At 44.7% G+C, this 15,822-nt stretch overlaps 3 protein-coding genes and 1 long non-coding RNA gene across 14 annotated transcripts in view; 2 read left to right on the top strand and 2 right to left on the bottom strand.

The window, feature by feature from the left end:
• Positions 1-1,357, top strand: part of LOC123509006 — a 4,106-nt gene extending 2,749 nt beyond the window's left edge. Inside the window, 1 exon segment of the mRNA XM_045263146.1 lies at positions 2-1,357. Coding sequence (XP_045119081.1) covers positions 2-985 — 984 coding nt within the window. The 3' untranslated portion in view covers positions 986-1,357.
• The window catches only part of LOC123509005, a 19,939-nt gene extending 16,702 nt beyond the window's left edge, over positions 1-3,237 (bottom strand). The window contains exon 1 of one of the 4 annotated variants that reach the window (XR_006676082.1): positions 2,648-2,874. Coding sequence is in view for 2 of the 4 variants with exons in the window: in XM_045263138.1 (XP_045119073.1) it covers positions 2,032-2,189 (158 nt within the window). In the remaining 2 variants the exon portion in view is untranslated. Of the gene's footprint in view, positions 1-2,031; positions 2,205-2,647; positions 2,875-2,949; positions 2,976-3,118 lie in introns of those variants that run through there. The other 3 variants (XM_045263142.1, XM_045263140.1, XM_045263138.1) reach the window with 3 other exon arrangements.
• LOC123509010 overlaps positions 1-5,126 on the bottom strand; it is a 16,503-nt gene extending 11,377 nt beyond the window's left edge. Inside the window, exon 1 of the long non-coding RNA XR_006676083.1 lies at positions 4,629-5,126. This is a non-coding gene — a long non-coding RNA (uncharacterized LOC123509010). The remainder of the gene's footprint in view (positions 1-4,628) is intronic.
• The window catches only part of LOC123509009, a 16,083-nt gene continuing 1,974 nt past the window's right edge, over positions 1,714-15,822 (top strand). The window contains exons 1-5 of one of the 8 annotated variants that reach the window (XM_045263152.1): positions 1,714-2,062; positions 6,563-7,021; positions 9,042-9,150; positions 11,188-11,273; positions 11,679-11,912. In XM_045263152.1, coding sequence (XP_045119087.1) covers positions 6,962-7,021; positions 9,042-9,150; positions 11,188-11,273; positions 11,679-11,912 — 489 coding nt within the window. In that variant the 5' untranslated portion in view covers positions 1,714-2,062; positions 6,563-6,961. Of the gene's footprint in view, positions 2,063-2,338; positions 2,758-3,240; positions 3,438-6,547; positions 7,022-9,041; positions 9,151-11,187; positions 11,274-11,678; positions 11,913-15,822 lie in introns of those variants that run through there. The other 7 variants (XM_045263151.1, XM_045263149.1, XM_045263155.1 and 4 more) reach the window with 7 other exon arrangements.

Raw genomic sequence — 15,822 nt, 5'->3', positions numbered from 1 at the left:
AGGGGACTTCGAGAAGATCGGTAAAGACTACGAGGCGCCGCCGCTCTGCCTGAGGGACTACCTCAGCTACGATGAGATGAAGCTCTCCGCGCTCCTCTCTGTCTCCTCGGCTTCCTTCTTCGTCAATGACGGCAGCCGCAAAAACCAGGGCGTCCCCGGGGCGCGGGGCAGCTTCCAGGACTCCGGGGTCATCGTGGGCATGGTGGGCGCCAGGCTGAAGAAGGCGGGGTACATGGAGTGGCAGGACTGTGTGGTGACGCCCAAGCAGAACACTCGCCAAGCTGGCTACGGGGCCTCGCGGGACGGCCAACACCTGCAGCAGCTGTGGGCCAGGCTGTGGGGCGTGACGCTGCCCGTGTGGGAAGGCGAGGGTCCGGCGGTGGAGAACGACTTCCTGCTCGTCAACAAGACCACTCGTCTCAACGTGGCGGCATACAAGGCCAGGATGCAGCTGACGGCGGAGACGCTGCTGGCTGAGGCCAAGAGCCGTGCCGTGGCGGCGGGCCTCAAGGCGTACGTGCACGTAGTCGGGCTCGGCCTGGGGGTGTGGCGCGCCTCCCCGCGCCAGGACGCCCTCTTCGTGGAGGCCTGGGGTGATGCCATCAAGGCCACGGACGTCACACACGTGGCACACATTGACTTCAGCTGGATCGGCGCCGCGGAGTGCCACGGCGTGTGGGACGGCCAGGTGTTCCCCGGCACGCAGGTGGTGGTGCACTTCACCAAGAGGTCCCTGCACGACCCTGTCCCTGCCGGCACGCTGCTGGTGGTGAGCTACGCCTGGGACGGCAACTCCATGCCGGGCAACGAGTACTGGATCGGCAAGCTGGCCAGCACGGGGGACGGGGCGGCCGCCTGCTCCTCGGGCGTGGCAGAGCTGCACAATGCCTACATCAACCCCAACGTGCGGGCCGCCAACTTGCACGTGGCGGGGCCCTGGGGCGTCATGCACGTGGCCGAGTACGCCTCCCGTGTGTTAAGGTAATGCGACACTCCCTGAGACCCCTCACGGCGCGGCGCGGGGCTGCAGTGCTGCACCGGTGCACCGCGTGGCCTTGAACTCGTCCACTGTGGCACGGAAGCTTTCCCGCGACTCCTGGCTTCCGGCGTGTCCTGGTGCGAGGCACGTGTGGGTGTGGGGACTCGGAGGCCTGTGGGTGTCAGCGTGGCAGTCCTCACAAGGGCACCGCCACCTACATTTTATTTACATGGATATTGTGTTTTTTGCACTGGTTCCCAAAGATTCCTATTACATGATCTCTCTATTGCTAGCGTTAATTTGTGCTTTTGTTCATGCGGTACCGTTACCAATGTGTTGGAAAACCCTTTAAATGTTGTAATAAACTTTGACATCTTCCTTCTCAAATTTGATTTAAAGCCTGTACAGTATACATACATGTGAACTATGAACACGTGTGCGTGCGTGTGTGTGTGTGTGTGTGTGTGTGTGTGTGTGTGTGTGTGTGTGTGTGTGTGTGTGTGTGATTCAGCTTCCAAACAGGCGTTTTTGCGTCAACAGGTCTGTGGGTGTGGGTGCCGCACCAAGCGCAACAGTCAGGTGGTCACGTGTTGGCAGTGTGAGGTGAAGTGCGAGAGTGTGGCGTATTAGGTCCACTATTAATGATTACTGACGCCAGGCACTGCTGGACACACGCGTGTTGGGGTGCGGCGGGCGGCAGTAGTAACAGTTGTAGTAAACACGGCAGCATGACAACCTTGGCGGCACCGCTCGCTGCTCAGGGTCGAGGAAAGCAAGCACAGCAGTCACCCTCACCCCGCACGCCTTCCTACCCCTGCCTGGTGCCTCCCGCCGGCCTAGAGAGTGGAGCAGCAGGCACAGTAGACGCAGCAGACTAGCAGCCCACCCACCACAACTTTCCTACTCTCATCTCCCGCTTCGAGGAACTGACGGGACAGCAGCCATCACAGGAACTGCGTGACCTTGAACATTCATTCCTTCATCACGGTGGTATTAGAAAGAATCTTGCCCGGCTACCTCACCACTCACCGCTCACCGCGCACCACACTCACCACACGCTCGCCGCCGCGCCGACGCCTGCAGGTAAGTGGTGAGGCGGAGGGCAACTTTCTTCCCTCAGGGGCGGAAATCCGGCTTTGTTACGGACAGGGAGGGAGGGAAGGGAGGGTCGGGTGCTGCACACTGCACTTCCCTGCAACACTGCTGTCATGCTTCCTAATGTGTTCCCTTTTTGAGTTAGCGTGCCCGTTACCAGTCACGTTTCCCCCTTGGAGCGGCGAGTGTGGGTGAGGCTGATGTTTTATTCATGTGCAAGGAGACGCTGGGGCTGCAGGGAGCGAGGGAGGCGTGGCGGTGAATATATAACACGAGGCAACTGAGATGCGCCAGACTCACTGCGCACATAATGCCACGCTACGGAGACTCCAGCTCTCCCCGCCTCACCGATTTCCCGCACTTTCGTTACCCTTTCTAAGCTGCGCAGCGCATTCCAGACCACGCCAGGGGACACTCATGAATAAAGCAGACACATGAAAAATACCCTCGGGACGCTGGTGACAGTAGTGGTGGCGGGACAGGTAAAGCCTCATTGGTTCCCCCGCCCAGGTATTGTGACCACTCTGCCCTCAGTTGTCCCAGGTACGTAACATCAAACAAACTTCCTTCTACCTGGATTCTGGCGCTGGCCTTGCTATTTCCTGCGCCGCGACAGGTGAGGTGGTGCCCGTGCCTGCCAGTGAGTGCCTCGCTCCCTTAAGAACTCCGCGTGCTGCCTGCAGGTGCGGACAGGTGAAAGGAAAAGTGACAGGAGTGAGGGAGGGAGGAAGGGGGTGGCGTGGGATGGAGCCGTGGAAAGGACTGGAACACTGGTATGGGTGCATCACACAATCCAGGAAGGCGTCACGTAAACATTCCAGTCCTAAAGGTGTGGCATGACGGCCTGGCACACTTCCAGATGGTGCCACACTCACCCTGGCACCATGACACGGCAGAGAGCACCACTGCGTTGCAAATATGTGGCGTTGTGAGTGAGTGTGTGTGGAGTGTTCGTGACTGTGCATCGTGCGACAGAGATGAGGACGTTAGCACCGCCACCTCCCTGTTACTAAACCGCGCAGGGACACCAGAAAAGCGACTTACGTGAGGAGTGGCAGGCGGGGTGAGGCTCCTGGCGTTTAAGTCTCCACGGAAGGCTGGAGAACACAAGAAGACAATCGGGTTGCGCCTTGCCTCGCCTCGCCTCCTTGTTGACAAATATGGACAATCTTTTTTGTTAGTTTTGTCTTTATGAGCCACGTGCAGTGCTGAGGGAGACGTGGAGGCAGTGTGACGTGCTTCTCCAGTGCTGTGTGGCTGTGTTTTGGTTCCCGGTGGTGTGTTGTGCTGCGCTGACGGGGAAAGGGTGTTGCTCAACCAAGCGGCGATTCTCTAACATGACGCGAGGGAAATTTTGGATGCAGTAAGCGACACGCGAACGTCGTTAACCCCTTCAGTACTTAGACGCATTTATTACCTTGAGTTTGGGTATGATTAGACGGTTTTATTTACATTTGGAAGGGTCTATGGAGGTCAGAAGATTAATGGCCACAATCCTCACTATTCAAAACGCCCACGTAAGTTTCTGAAGCTGTGTAAAATCAAATGTGTCCTGGTACTGAAGGGGTTAAAGTGAGCTTCCTGATGTGGCTGGGTTCCTTTACGAGTCAGCGAGGTGGTGGAGGGCGAGGCAGAGTGAGTGGTGGAAATCAACAAGAGTCATTTCCAGTGTTCAAGATAGCGTGGAGGAAAGTGAAGGAAAATAAGATGTAGAGATAGGATGTGAATCTTCTGCCTACACACACACACACACACACACACACACACACACACACACACACACACACACACACACACACACACACACACACACACACACACTACGAAAGAACATATATTACAATCTTTAATGAGAGAGAGAGAGAGAGAGAGAGAGAGAGAGAGAGAGAGAGAGAGAGAGAGAGAGAGAGAGAGAGAGAGAGAGAGAGAGAGAGAGAGAGAGAGAGAGAGAGATGCAGCAATATTTTTCAACACAGCTTGCAAAACACAGCCTGGAGGACGAGGATGGGGAAAGAGGGAAGAGGGAAGGAAGATGATGATGGGAAGGGGGAAAGAAAGAAGTGATTCGGTTAATCTATTCCTTTTCCTTTACCTAACTGACGTACAGGTGAAAGGAATAGACGGAAAGGGATGAGAAATATGGGAAAGGATGAGAAGGAAGTTGTTATTAGGTTAGCAAGTGGAACAAGGTAATTAGATGATGAAGCAGGTAAGGAATGCATTCACAGACAGGTAAAAACACATACACACATACATACATACATACATACAGAACAGGTAACGAGCGAGCTAAACAAAGCACGGAAGTTATTACGTGGATAAAGAAACGTCAATAAACAGGTGAATAAGAAAGGTGATGGTAACGAAGGAAGTAATGGATATAGAGAACAAAGAAACAGAAAGGAATGTTTTAAGATAAGATGCAGCACACACACACACACACACACACACACACACACACACACACACACACACACACACACACACACACACACTAGGAAATGTTTGACACAAGGAACGATTTTTTTTAAAGAGTATACGATAAATTCCTCACCTCTCTCTCTCTCTCTCTCTCTCTCTCTCTCTCTCTCTCTCTCTCTCTCTCTCTCTCTCTCTCTCTCTCTCTCTCTTTCTGCGCTTCCATTTTCTGATCACATTTTTTAACCCTCCTCCTCCTCCTCCTCCTCCTCCTCCTCCTCCTCCTTTTCCTCCTCCTCCTCCCACGTTACCAAATTACCAACCTTCGACATCCACACCCTTCTTTGTCAACCTCCTCTCTCTCTCTCTCTCTCTCTCTCTCTCTCTCTCTCTCTCTCTCTCTCTCTCTCTCTCTCTCTCTCTCTCTCTCTCTCTCTCTCTCTTCTCTCTTTGTCCCCTAACCCTTATTCTCCCCCCTCTCTCCCTCCCCCTCCCCCTCTCCCTCTCCCTCTCCCTCTCTCCCAGGACACGTCATGCTCTTCTGTTATGCAAAGCTCGCCTCTTAATTTATGTGGACGCTTCTCAATATATGGAAGGAAATTGGAGTTTTTAATGTGTTTGGATGGTTTGTATATTAATTTATCTATTCTCTCTCTCTCTCTCTCTCTCTCTCTCTCTCTCTCTCTCTCTCTCTCTCTCTCTCTCTCTCTCTCTCTCTTTTAATTTCATTTATTTATTTATTTATTTATTTATTTTATTTTATTATTTTTGTGTGTGTAATAATAATAATAATAACAATAATAATAATAATAATAATAATATTAATAATATACGGTTTATTAGGAGTTACAGTACATACATACTGAAAATATACCTTGTGGGAGGGTGGGGGGCTTATATCCTAGTGTGTGTGTGTGTGTGTGTGTGTGTGTGTGTGTGTGTGTGTGTGTGTGTGTGTGTGTGTGTGTGTGTGTGAGGCAATTGTGAAATCGGAAATATTTGTTACAGGAAGCGAAACTATGAGTGTTAGGGTTAATTCATTTATATTCTCTCTCTCTCTCTCTCTCTCTCTCTCTCTCTCTCTCTCTCTCTCTCTCTCTCTCTCTCTCTCTCTCTCTCTCTCTCTCTCTCTCTCTCTCTCTCTCTCTCTCTCTCTCTCTCTCTCTCTCTCTCTCTCTCTCTCTCTCTCTCTCTCTCTCTCTCTCTCTCTCTCTCTCTCTCTCTCTCTCTCTTTACAGTCTGCTCTCCTTTTTATTTCTATTCTTACCTGTTCGTTTCTCCTTTCATTTCGTTCACCACATCCTTCGTTTCCATGATCTATTCAGTTATTCCTTTCATCATCTCTTTTTTTTTTTTTTCGTTCAGTTCAGTTACTCATTCATTTTACCTTAAACATTCGTTGATACTGATTTTCCTTTTTTCTTTCGTGTATATTTTTTTTCTATACTTCATTAACTCACATTGGCTGTATAAAGATCTGGATATTCTCTTTGTCTTATCTATTCTCTCATGTATTATTTAAGTTCCTTCGTTCTCTTCACTTTGCTCTATGTATGAATGTATACACTATTTCCTTCTCTACTGTCTTTTTTCTCCTTTTTTCCTTTTTTTTAAAGTATAAATTTTGTTTCGTTTATTCTAACATCAACCCCTTTAGTACTGGGACGCATTTTTACCATGAGTTTTGTGTATGATTAGACGATCTTTACATTAGGAAGTGTCTATGGAGGTCAGAAGATTAATGGGCCAGAGTCTTCACTATTTTAATCCCCATGCAAGTTTCTGAAGCTGTAAAAATCATTAAATAGTAAGCAGAATGAATACGAAAACGCGTCATAGCACTGAAGGGGTTAACATCTCTCTCTCTCTCTCTCTCTCTCTCTCTCTCTCTCTCTCTCTCTCTCTCTCTCTCTCTCTCTCTCTCTCTCTCTCTCTCTCATGCTGATCTGTGTGTTAGCTGGAAGTTTCGAGTCAGCATAGCACAAACAGCCTCGTCAGGACCAACAGGTGTGCTGCTACATACTATTTGCTCTTCCTTTTGTTCCCTCTGACCAGTGTGATGTATTTCAGCAAGATCCTCAGCCTAGACCGGTCACCAAGTACAACATTAAAGACAAGATCAAGACGTGTGAGACTGAGTAAAGAGAAAGGGAGGAGAGGAAGAGAGTGAGAGTGTGTGAGAGAGAGAGAAGGAAAAAAAACAACTTGCCATTGTCCAAGAGGTGAAAGTTTAAGAATGAGGAAAAAAACAGTTGTTGCTCAGGAAATGTGGAAATAGTTGAAATATAAAGGAAAAACACAGCAGTAGAAATCAAGGCAAACAAACTGTCAGTGATTAAAAAGTGTAAGAATAACAAGAAAAAAGAAAAATAGCAAAAGAAATTCTAGTTAACATCACCACCACCACCACCACCAACAACAACACCAACAACAACAGCATCAACAACAACAGCAGACGCAGCAACAACAATGGGTTTCAATCTGCAGTGTGTTGCCAACTCCGGCGTGACTCTCGGCGTGCTGGACCTGGTGAGTTGACAACCACATCTACAGCAGTGCCCCTCAGTACACGTTTTCTTTCTCCCACACCTTTTTTTTTCTTTTCCGTAATCAAAAATTCCTTATTCTCTTACCACAACTATTTTCAAAGGCCACGGAGATGATTAGCGGGGTTTTCGAGTGTTTTTGTCTTGCTTTTAACCCCTTCAATATTGTGCCACATTTTAACATTTGTGTACGATTAGACCATCTTATTGACATTAGGAGGAGTCTATGGAGGTCGGAAGATTAAAGGCCACAGTCTTCACTATTTCAATCCCGCACATGAGATTCTAAAGCTGTATAAAGTCACCAGATAGTAAGCAGAATGAATATGGAAACGCGTCATGGTACTGAAGGGGTTAACGTAGAAAACTTAATGATCTGTCACTAGAACACCCTTAAACATCTTTAAAAACGTTTTCCTTGTAACATGACTATTTTCAAAGGGGACAGAGATGATTAGCCAAATTTTTAAGAATGTTTGCTGTTATTAAAGTAGAAATCCTGTTAATGTGTCACTAGAACCATAAAAAAACACTTAAAATGTTCTCCTTTTTCAGCATGACTGTTTTCAAAGGACGCATAAATGATTTGCCAAGTTTTCAAGACAGTTTATCCTGATATTAAATGTAGAAATTCTAGTAATCTGTCATTAAACCCGGAAAAAAAAATATTTAAAACGCTTTGCTCTCTCACCGCGACTATTTCCAAAGGCCACAGAGATGATAGGCCGAATTTTCAAGAGTGTTTGTACTATCATTAATGTAGAAATTCTGTTAATAGTTCACCAGATCCGTAAAAACACTCTTGAAACTAGTGTCATTTCAAATACTAAGTTACATTGCTTCTTTTCTTTCTTTTCTTATTTATACCATGTGGGCTTTTCACGGGAATTTATGGGCTAAAGGGGATACTTTTTGTGGTACCTCCTATCTCAAAGCCCACCCGCTAGGAAACCGTTGCCCCGAGTGATATTTTTCTTTATTTTGTTTTCTAGTTTACTTTCATTTCTTCATCCAATATTTATCGTAACTTTAGCAATTTCTTTCCTTCTTTCTTAACATTATTAGAATTTTCTACATTAAAGTAATCTTCTGTGAAAGTGTATTTTGCGACTCACTGTAGAGGATGTGTGTGTGTGTGTGTGTGTGTGTGTGTGTGTGTGTGTGTGTGTGTGTGTGTGTGTGTGTGTGTGTGTGTGTGTGTGTGTGTGTGTGTGTGTGTCTGTGTGTTTGTGTGTGTGTCATCCTTACATTTCATCATTTCATTATCCTTTCATGCAACCACATAATATTATTTCACCATCATACTTTTCCCTGATTTCACCAATTTCAAAGCATCCCTTCAAATACCATCAGCTTACTCTTACTAACTCTGCCCCCATGCATCTCATCCCCCTTCTTTCATTGTAACCAGACCTCATTCTCTTCCTTATCGTCTTAAACACAGCTAAAACTCAGACCTTTTTTTTCTCCCTCATTGCATTGTGTCCCTGTCTAGGAAACTCACGTAATTACCCATAAGTTCTTTGTCTTGGCCACCTTCAAGTAATGCATCCTCTGTCCTCCACGCCCTTCAAATACCACCAACTTACTCCTACTTACTCTGTCCACATTCTTCTCATTCCCCTTCTTTCATTGTAACCACACCCCATTCTCTTTCTTATCGTCTTAAACACAGCTGAAACTCCGACTTTTTCCCCTCCCTAAGTAACACCTCATTGCATTGTGTCCCTGTCTAGGAAACTGCCACTTAATTACCCATAAGTCCTTTGTCTCGGCCACCTTCAAGTAATGCATCCTCTGTCCTCCACGCCCTTCATATACCACCAACTTACTCTTACCAACTCTTTCCAAATGTTTCTCGTTCTCCTTTCAATGTATCCGCACCTCATTCTTATCCCTATCGTCTTGGCCATCCTCAAGTAATGCATCTTGTCTCCTCTCCTCCCTCGCCTCGCCTCGCCTCGCCTCGCCTCGCCTCGCCTCGCCTCGCCACGCCTGTACAGCTCCACGGGCTCGCTACCCTCGCCTTCTACAGTTACCAGTTCGGGACTCACTTCAACTGCAGGTGGAGTCACGGCATCAGGTGGTGTCGCTACTACCTCGAGGAGACCAGTGAGTGTGGCCGCCTTGCCTCTTACCTGTCGCCTCTTTTGCTCGTCTTTTTCCTCACAAATAGATAAACATTGGTAGTGATAGTGAAAGCTTTGTTTGGTATGCTTATGTGTGTTTTCTTGCTATTAATTGGTTTCCAGTGCTTATTACTATTTATTAATCAATATTTTTCACTATAGAGACGAAGTAGGAGTTAAATTTTAGTTCTCACAAGATTTAACTCTTTCACTACTTTCTAATCAATATTTTCTACTATAGAGACACAGTGAAAGAGTTAAATTTTAGTCCTCACAAGATTTAACCCTTTCACTACTTTCTAATCAATATTTCCCACTATAGAGACAAAGTAGTGAAATGTTAGTCATCACAAGTCACAAGATTTAACCCCTTCATTGTTACTCAGCACAAGTTCCTCAATCACTGAACACTCTGAGGCTACAAATTGCTAAATCTATTTTCTTAAGCCTTTCTTTTTTGCAGATGCTTCTAAAAATGACTCCATACATTGTTTCTAATGGTGTGAACTGTTACGTATCTCAGTAAAACACGTAACATTATATTCAGCTCTCCACCACAACTGACCATCTTTCCCTCACTAATATTTCACAAAGACTGCTACTGATGGGAAAGGAAGGAAAACGTTCGGTTCACTTGATAATCTTAGAAATGAGTAATTTAATTCTTGTAGCGATGGAAAGAGAAAACGTCGACTTAATTGAGGGAGTAACTGAACTAATTATATCACAGACGAATGGAACAGGTTAGATTGGCTTGATAATCTTGGAAATGAGTGGTCTTGAAGCGATGGGAAGTGAAAACGTTGACTTAATTGTAAGGGTAACTCAATTCATTCTTGTTTTGAGGAAGGAAAGAGGTTAGGTTGACTTCACAATCAAAGAAATGGAACGAAAAAAACGTTTATTTATTAATTTCAGGGTTAACTGAACTAATTCGTCTTGCAATGAGAAGGAAAGAGGTTTACTAGTCTACTAATGGAAAGGAAGAGGTTTGCTAGTGCACTAATGGAAAGGAAAGAGGTTTGCTAGTGTACTAATGGAAAGGGAAGAGGTTTGCTAGTGTACTAATGGAAAGGAAAGAGGTTTGCTAGTGTACTAATGGAAAGGGAAGAGGTTTGCTAGTGTACTAATGGAAAGGAAAGAGGTTTGCTAGTGTACTAATGGAAAGGAAAGAGGTTTGCTAGTGTACTAATGGAAAGGAAAGAGGTTTGCTAGTGTACTAATGGAAAGGAAGAGGTTTGCTAGTGTACTAATGGAAAGGAAGAGGTTTGCTAGTGTACTAATGGAAAGGAAGAGGTTTGCTAGTGTACTAATGGAAAGGAAAGAGGTTTGCTAGTGTACTAATGGAAAGGAAGAGGTTTGCTAGTGCACTAATGGAAAGGAAGAGGTTTGCTAGTGTACTAATGGAAAGGGAAGAGGTTTGCTAGTGTACTAATGGAAAGGAAAGAGGTTTGCTAGTGTACTAATGGAAAGGGAAGAGGTTTGCTAGTGTACTAATGGAAAGGAAAGAGGTTTGCTAGTGTACTAATGGAAAGGAAAGAGGTTTGCTAGTGTACTAATGGAAAGGAAAGAGGTTTGCTAGTGTACTAATGGAAAGGAAAGAGGTTTGCTAGTGTACTAATGGAAAGGGAAGAGGTTTGCTAGTGCACTAATGGAAAGGGAAGAGGTTTGCTAGTGTACTATTTAATGCAGTGTTTCTTAGCTCTTTTATTATCACACCCCCTCTAAGAATTTGCCCTTCCCTCCACGCCTCCCTTACATCTATGCATACAATTCCCTCCCAGACTTTTTAAGAGACGATACTTTTGCATTTTCATAAGCTTCTCATCACTTGGGCATGCTTTCATTAAGAGAACGACAAATATAATTAGAGAAATCCCTACTTCTTCCCAAGGGCTCGCACTCCCCTTAGATATTACTGACGCCCCTTAGATGGAACGTGCCCCCCAAACTACTAGTGTACTATTCAATGGGAAGGGAAGAGGTTTGTTAGAGTACTGTTATACATGGCCTTCCGCAGACCACAGCCAGAGGGTCGACCTGGGCATGGGAGAGGGAGTGTTGTGCATCATCTTCGCCATTCTGCTCATCGTCGCCCTCAGAAAGGTACGTGGCGCGGCCAAACAAACACAAACACACACGGAAAAATTGAGTCCTACATAAAACCACCATCACCACCATCACCACCACCACCACCACCACAACAACAACAACCACTACCACCTTACCCTAACTTCATCACAACTAACAACAACAACAACAATAACAACAAACACGGAATATTTGAGTACTGCACACCACCATCACCTTAACCACCACAACTGCTACCACTAAAACCAACCTTATCACAACTAACAACAACAACAACAACAACAACAACAACAAAACAGGAAAAATTTCAGTCTTACATGGAACCACCACCATCACCACCATCACCACAACCACTAAACCACCACTAAACCACCACCACCACAACCACAACCACCACTAAACCACCATTCCCCTCCACAGTACAATTGGTGGCTGGTGTGGGCGTGGCTGACGAAGGCGCTGGCGGTGGTGGGTCTGAATGGGTACTTCATCACGGTGTGGGTTCTGGAGACGTCACGCCACTATCACCAATTTTGGAACCGCCACAACTACGACCAAAATCAAGTGTTCCTGTTGGCCGGTATCATCCTCACTCTCGCCGAGCTGATCTTCATGTTCGTCTTCTGCTGCATTGTGGGTTCCTTCACGCATAAGGTAAGGGTTGAGGGGTTAGGGGGGTTCTGTCTCTATGCCTGTTTTTGTCTGTGTGTGTGTGTCTATTTGTCTACTTGTCTGTCTGTCTGTCTGTCCGTATTCAGAAATGGTTTGCTCTCTCACCACGACTATTTTCCACGGCCACAGAGATGACTGGCGGGGTTTTCAAGAGTGTTTCTCCAGTTCAAAATGTAGAAATCTTGTCACTCTGCCTCTAAAACCGTAATAATCTTAAAAACTCGTGTAAATTTAAATAAAGCCTTCTTAAAATAATGGAGGTGAAGCACAGAAATGTTTGAGAATATGAGTGTATGTCTGTGTATGTCTGTATGTCTGTATATGTCTGTGTATGTCTGTATATGTCTGTATATGTCTGTGTATGTCTATATATGTCTGTGTATGTCTGTATGTCTCTATATGTCTGTGTATGTCTGTGTATGTCTGTATATGTCTGTGTATGTTTGTCTGTCTGTCTGTTTGTTAATGTCTGGCTGTGTCTGTGTCATTTTATCTTCTTTCTTTTTGTTTGTATGTTTTTGTTTGTCTTTCCGTCTTGTTTCTGTCTGTGTCTGTTTGTGTTTGGTTTAGTAGCTATATTTTTTTAGGTGTTTCTTTCTGTTTTGTTTTCTGCCTTGTTGTTTCTCTCTATTTCTCTGTTTTTGTCTGTTCCTGTCTCTCTCTCTCTCCCCACAAAAACTCTCCTTCATACCTTTCTTTGTTCCTCAATTCTTACATCACACACAGTTACAATTACTCACGTTACGCCACACTCAGTCACTTCACTGCTATTTCACGTGTTTAGAGTCTTGGCAAACGATAACGCGTGCTCTGGTTCTTTTGCTTCGTTCCATCAAGGCTAGCTATGTACAGGAGGAAGTGTTGTATTGGCACACTTACTCGCCTCATTACTGCTCCGTGTGTCGTTGAGTACCTTGTGAGTTGAGATACGTAGCTTTATTATTCATGACTGTGCTACTTGCTTATTCTGCTGCTTCATTTATTATTTTGTATCCATTTCTGTAGTTCTATTGCTTATCGGTTTTTTTTTTCTTCTATTTTTCTTGTTCTTTTTCTCTTCTTCTTGTTGTTGTTGTTGTTGTTCTTCTTCATCTCTTTTTTTTCTTCATCATCATCGTTTTCTTGTTCTTCTTCTTCCTCTTCTTCTTCTTCTTCTTCTTCTTCTTCTTCTACCTCATCTTCTCCTATCTATGTGATCTTGTACCCAATTATATTACTTTTTTTTTTACTACTTCTTTCTCCTATTTCTCCTCCTCTTCTTCTTTTATCTTATTGTTCTTTCTTCTTCTATCTATGTAATCTTGTATCTTTTTCCCTATTGCTTATGTTCTTCTTTCCATTTCTCCCTTTCTTTTTTTTTTTTTTCCTTCTCTGTTCTGTCTCTTCTTCTATCTATTGTTATCTTGTATCCAATTATATTTTCTCTATTGCTTCTCATCTTTCTCTTTCTATCTTCTCCTCCTCCTCTTCTTTTACCTGTCTATTCTTTTATCTCTTCTACCTGTGTAATCTTGTACCCAGTTATATTATTATTTTTTTTCTATTTCTTCTCTTTTTCCTTTTGCCTCATCGTTCCGTCCCTTCTCCTTTCTCCTATTTAAACTATTAGAAGTAATCTTGTATTCAGTTCTATAACTTCTGCTGCTTTTCTTCTTCCTCCTTCTGTTTCTCGTCTTTCTCCTTTTTCTTCCCTCCCTTCTCCTACTGTCACTTTTTCTTTTATTTCTTCTGTTTCTATTCTTTCCTCCTCCTCCCCTTTAGAAAGCCCGGCGCTCCTTTTTATCTCCCCAACCCTTCCTTTCCCTTCCCTTTCCTTCCTCTTACCACCACACTCATTCTGCTCCTCCCCTCCGGCCCTTCCTCAGCCAAGCCTTCACCTCATGTGGTTTCCTTGCCTTCCTTCCTTTACTCTTCTTATTATTGTTTCCGCAGTGTTAATTCCGTTCTGTTTTGTCGTGTTTCTTGTTTTGTGTTGTGCTATGCTGTGCTGTGTTGTGCTGTGTTGTGCTGTGCTGTGTGTGTGTGTGTGTGTGTGTGTGTGTGTGTGTGTGTGTGTGTGTGTGTGTGTTATAGCCTATAGCGCCTGTAGGTCTACTTAATGAATATGAGAAGCGGTGTTTAACTTCCACCCATTAGCGGCGCAGGCAATTTTATTTATAGTGGTACCCATATTAGGGCCCATATCACCACCCAAACGCATCTTTGGTGTAAGGCAATTACAGCTCCACCTGGAACCTGGGCATCATGGTGACATGTAAGTAACTTTAAACCACTCGACAAATGACAGTTTCAAGACGGCACGTGATGGGATTCAAACCAACGCACTGACGCCTGCCCGATCCCCACCTTACCCCATTACGTGTGTGTGTGTGTGTGTGTGTGTGTGTGTGTGTGTGTGTGTGTGTGTGTGTGTGTGTGTGTGTGTGTGTGTGTGTGTGTGTGTGTGTGTGTGTGTGTGTGTGTGTGTGTGTGTGTGTGTGTTATACGAAAAAATGTGAATTCCCATCAAGTTGCACAATACTAACTTCTATATGTCTTATTTTTCCTTCCTGTTTTCCGCCTCCATCATTTCCTTCCTTTTTTTTTCTAATTCTGATCTATCTCTCTCCTATTCATCATTTTCCATCCGTATGTACCTTTCCACATACTATACGTGCACCACCACCACCAACCACCACCACCACCACCACCACCGTAACCACAAAGTAACCGGAGTTTCTATAGAGCGTTAACCCTTTGATTGCTAAATATCCTTTCCTGTAACCACTTAATCTTCTTCTCTTATATATGTATTGGACTTTTTAATATGTATTGGTAACCTGAAAAACACAAAAATGGACTTAAACTTTTTTTTCTTTAGCACGTGTAAGCAAATGTGTTAGAGCGGTCTGAGTGTTAAATTCCCACAGAGAGATTCATTCACTAACACTGATGTCTTGTTTAGGGAAAGTCATTAAAGTTGTCTGCACGATTCTCACTGGCAAGAAATGTTCCCTTCAGGCACAGCGACTCACTTCACATCACTTGGGTACCATCTCACTGGCAAGAAATGTTCCCTTTATTAGACAGCGAGACTCACTTCACATCACTTGGGTATCATCTCACTGGCAAGAAATGTTCCCTTCAGGAGACATACATCACTTGGGTATCATCTCACTGACAAGAAATGTTCCCTTCAGGCATAGCGACTCACTTCAGATCACTTACCTATCAACGGCACCCTTGCAAACCTAACCTAACCTAAACTAACCTACTCTACCATATCCTATCCTATCTTACCCTATCATACCATATCTTACCCTATCCATCCTACCCTATCCTAACCTAACCACAACCTGTCGTATCCTACCCTATCCTATCCTATCCTATCCTACCCTATCCTATCCTACCCTATCCTAACCTAACCTAACCTACTCTAACCTAACCTAATTTACCTTAGCTTACCTTACCTTTCGTTACTTAATCCTACCCTATCCTGCCCTATCCTAACTAACTTAATCCTAACCTAACCTAACTTAACCTCACACTTGCACCACATCATAGAGTAACTGCGAGACAAACCTACTCGGGTACTGGCACCTAAGTGAACCTTTTTTTTTTTACCAACCTATCAGTTTTACGTATATGTTTCACCTTAACCCTTTCACTCACACCTGGTTGACATCTTTCTTTAATCACCAATCACGCTAAGACACCTTTACACACCTTTACTTGTTTTGCCTCCCACCTGGTACACACCTTTCCCTGATCACCAATCACTCAAAGACACCTTTACACACCTTTAATTCGGACTCCTACCTGCGCCCACCTTTCCCTAATCCCCAATCACTGAGACATATTTAGTACACACCTTTACTTCTTTTGACTTTCCCTAATCACCAATCACCCAGAG

This window comes from Portunus trituberculatus, chromosome 25, assembly GCF_017591435.1.
Source record: "Portunus trituberculatus isolate SZX2019 chromosome 25, ASM1759143v1, whole genome shotgun sequence".
In the NCBI taxonomy this organism is placed as follows: Eukaryota; Metazoa; Arthropoda; class Malacostraca; order Decapoda; family Portunidae; genus Portunus; species Portunus trituberculatus.
The sequence above is the reverse complement of the archived record's forward strand: the minus strand, read 5'-3'. Positions and strand labels throughout refer to the sequence as shown.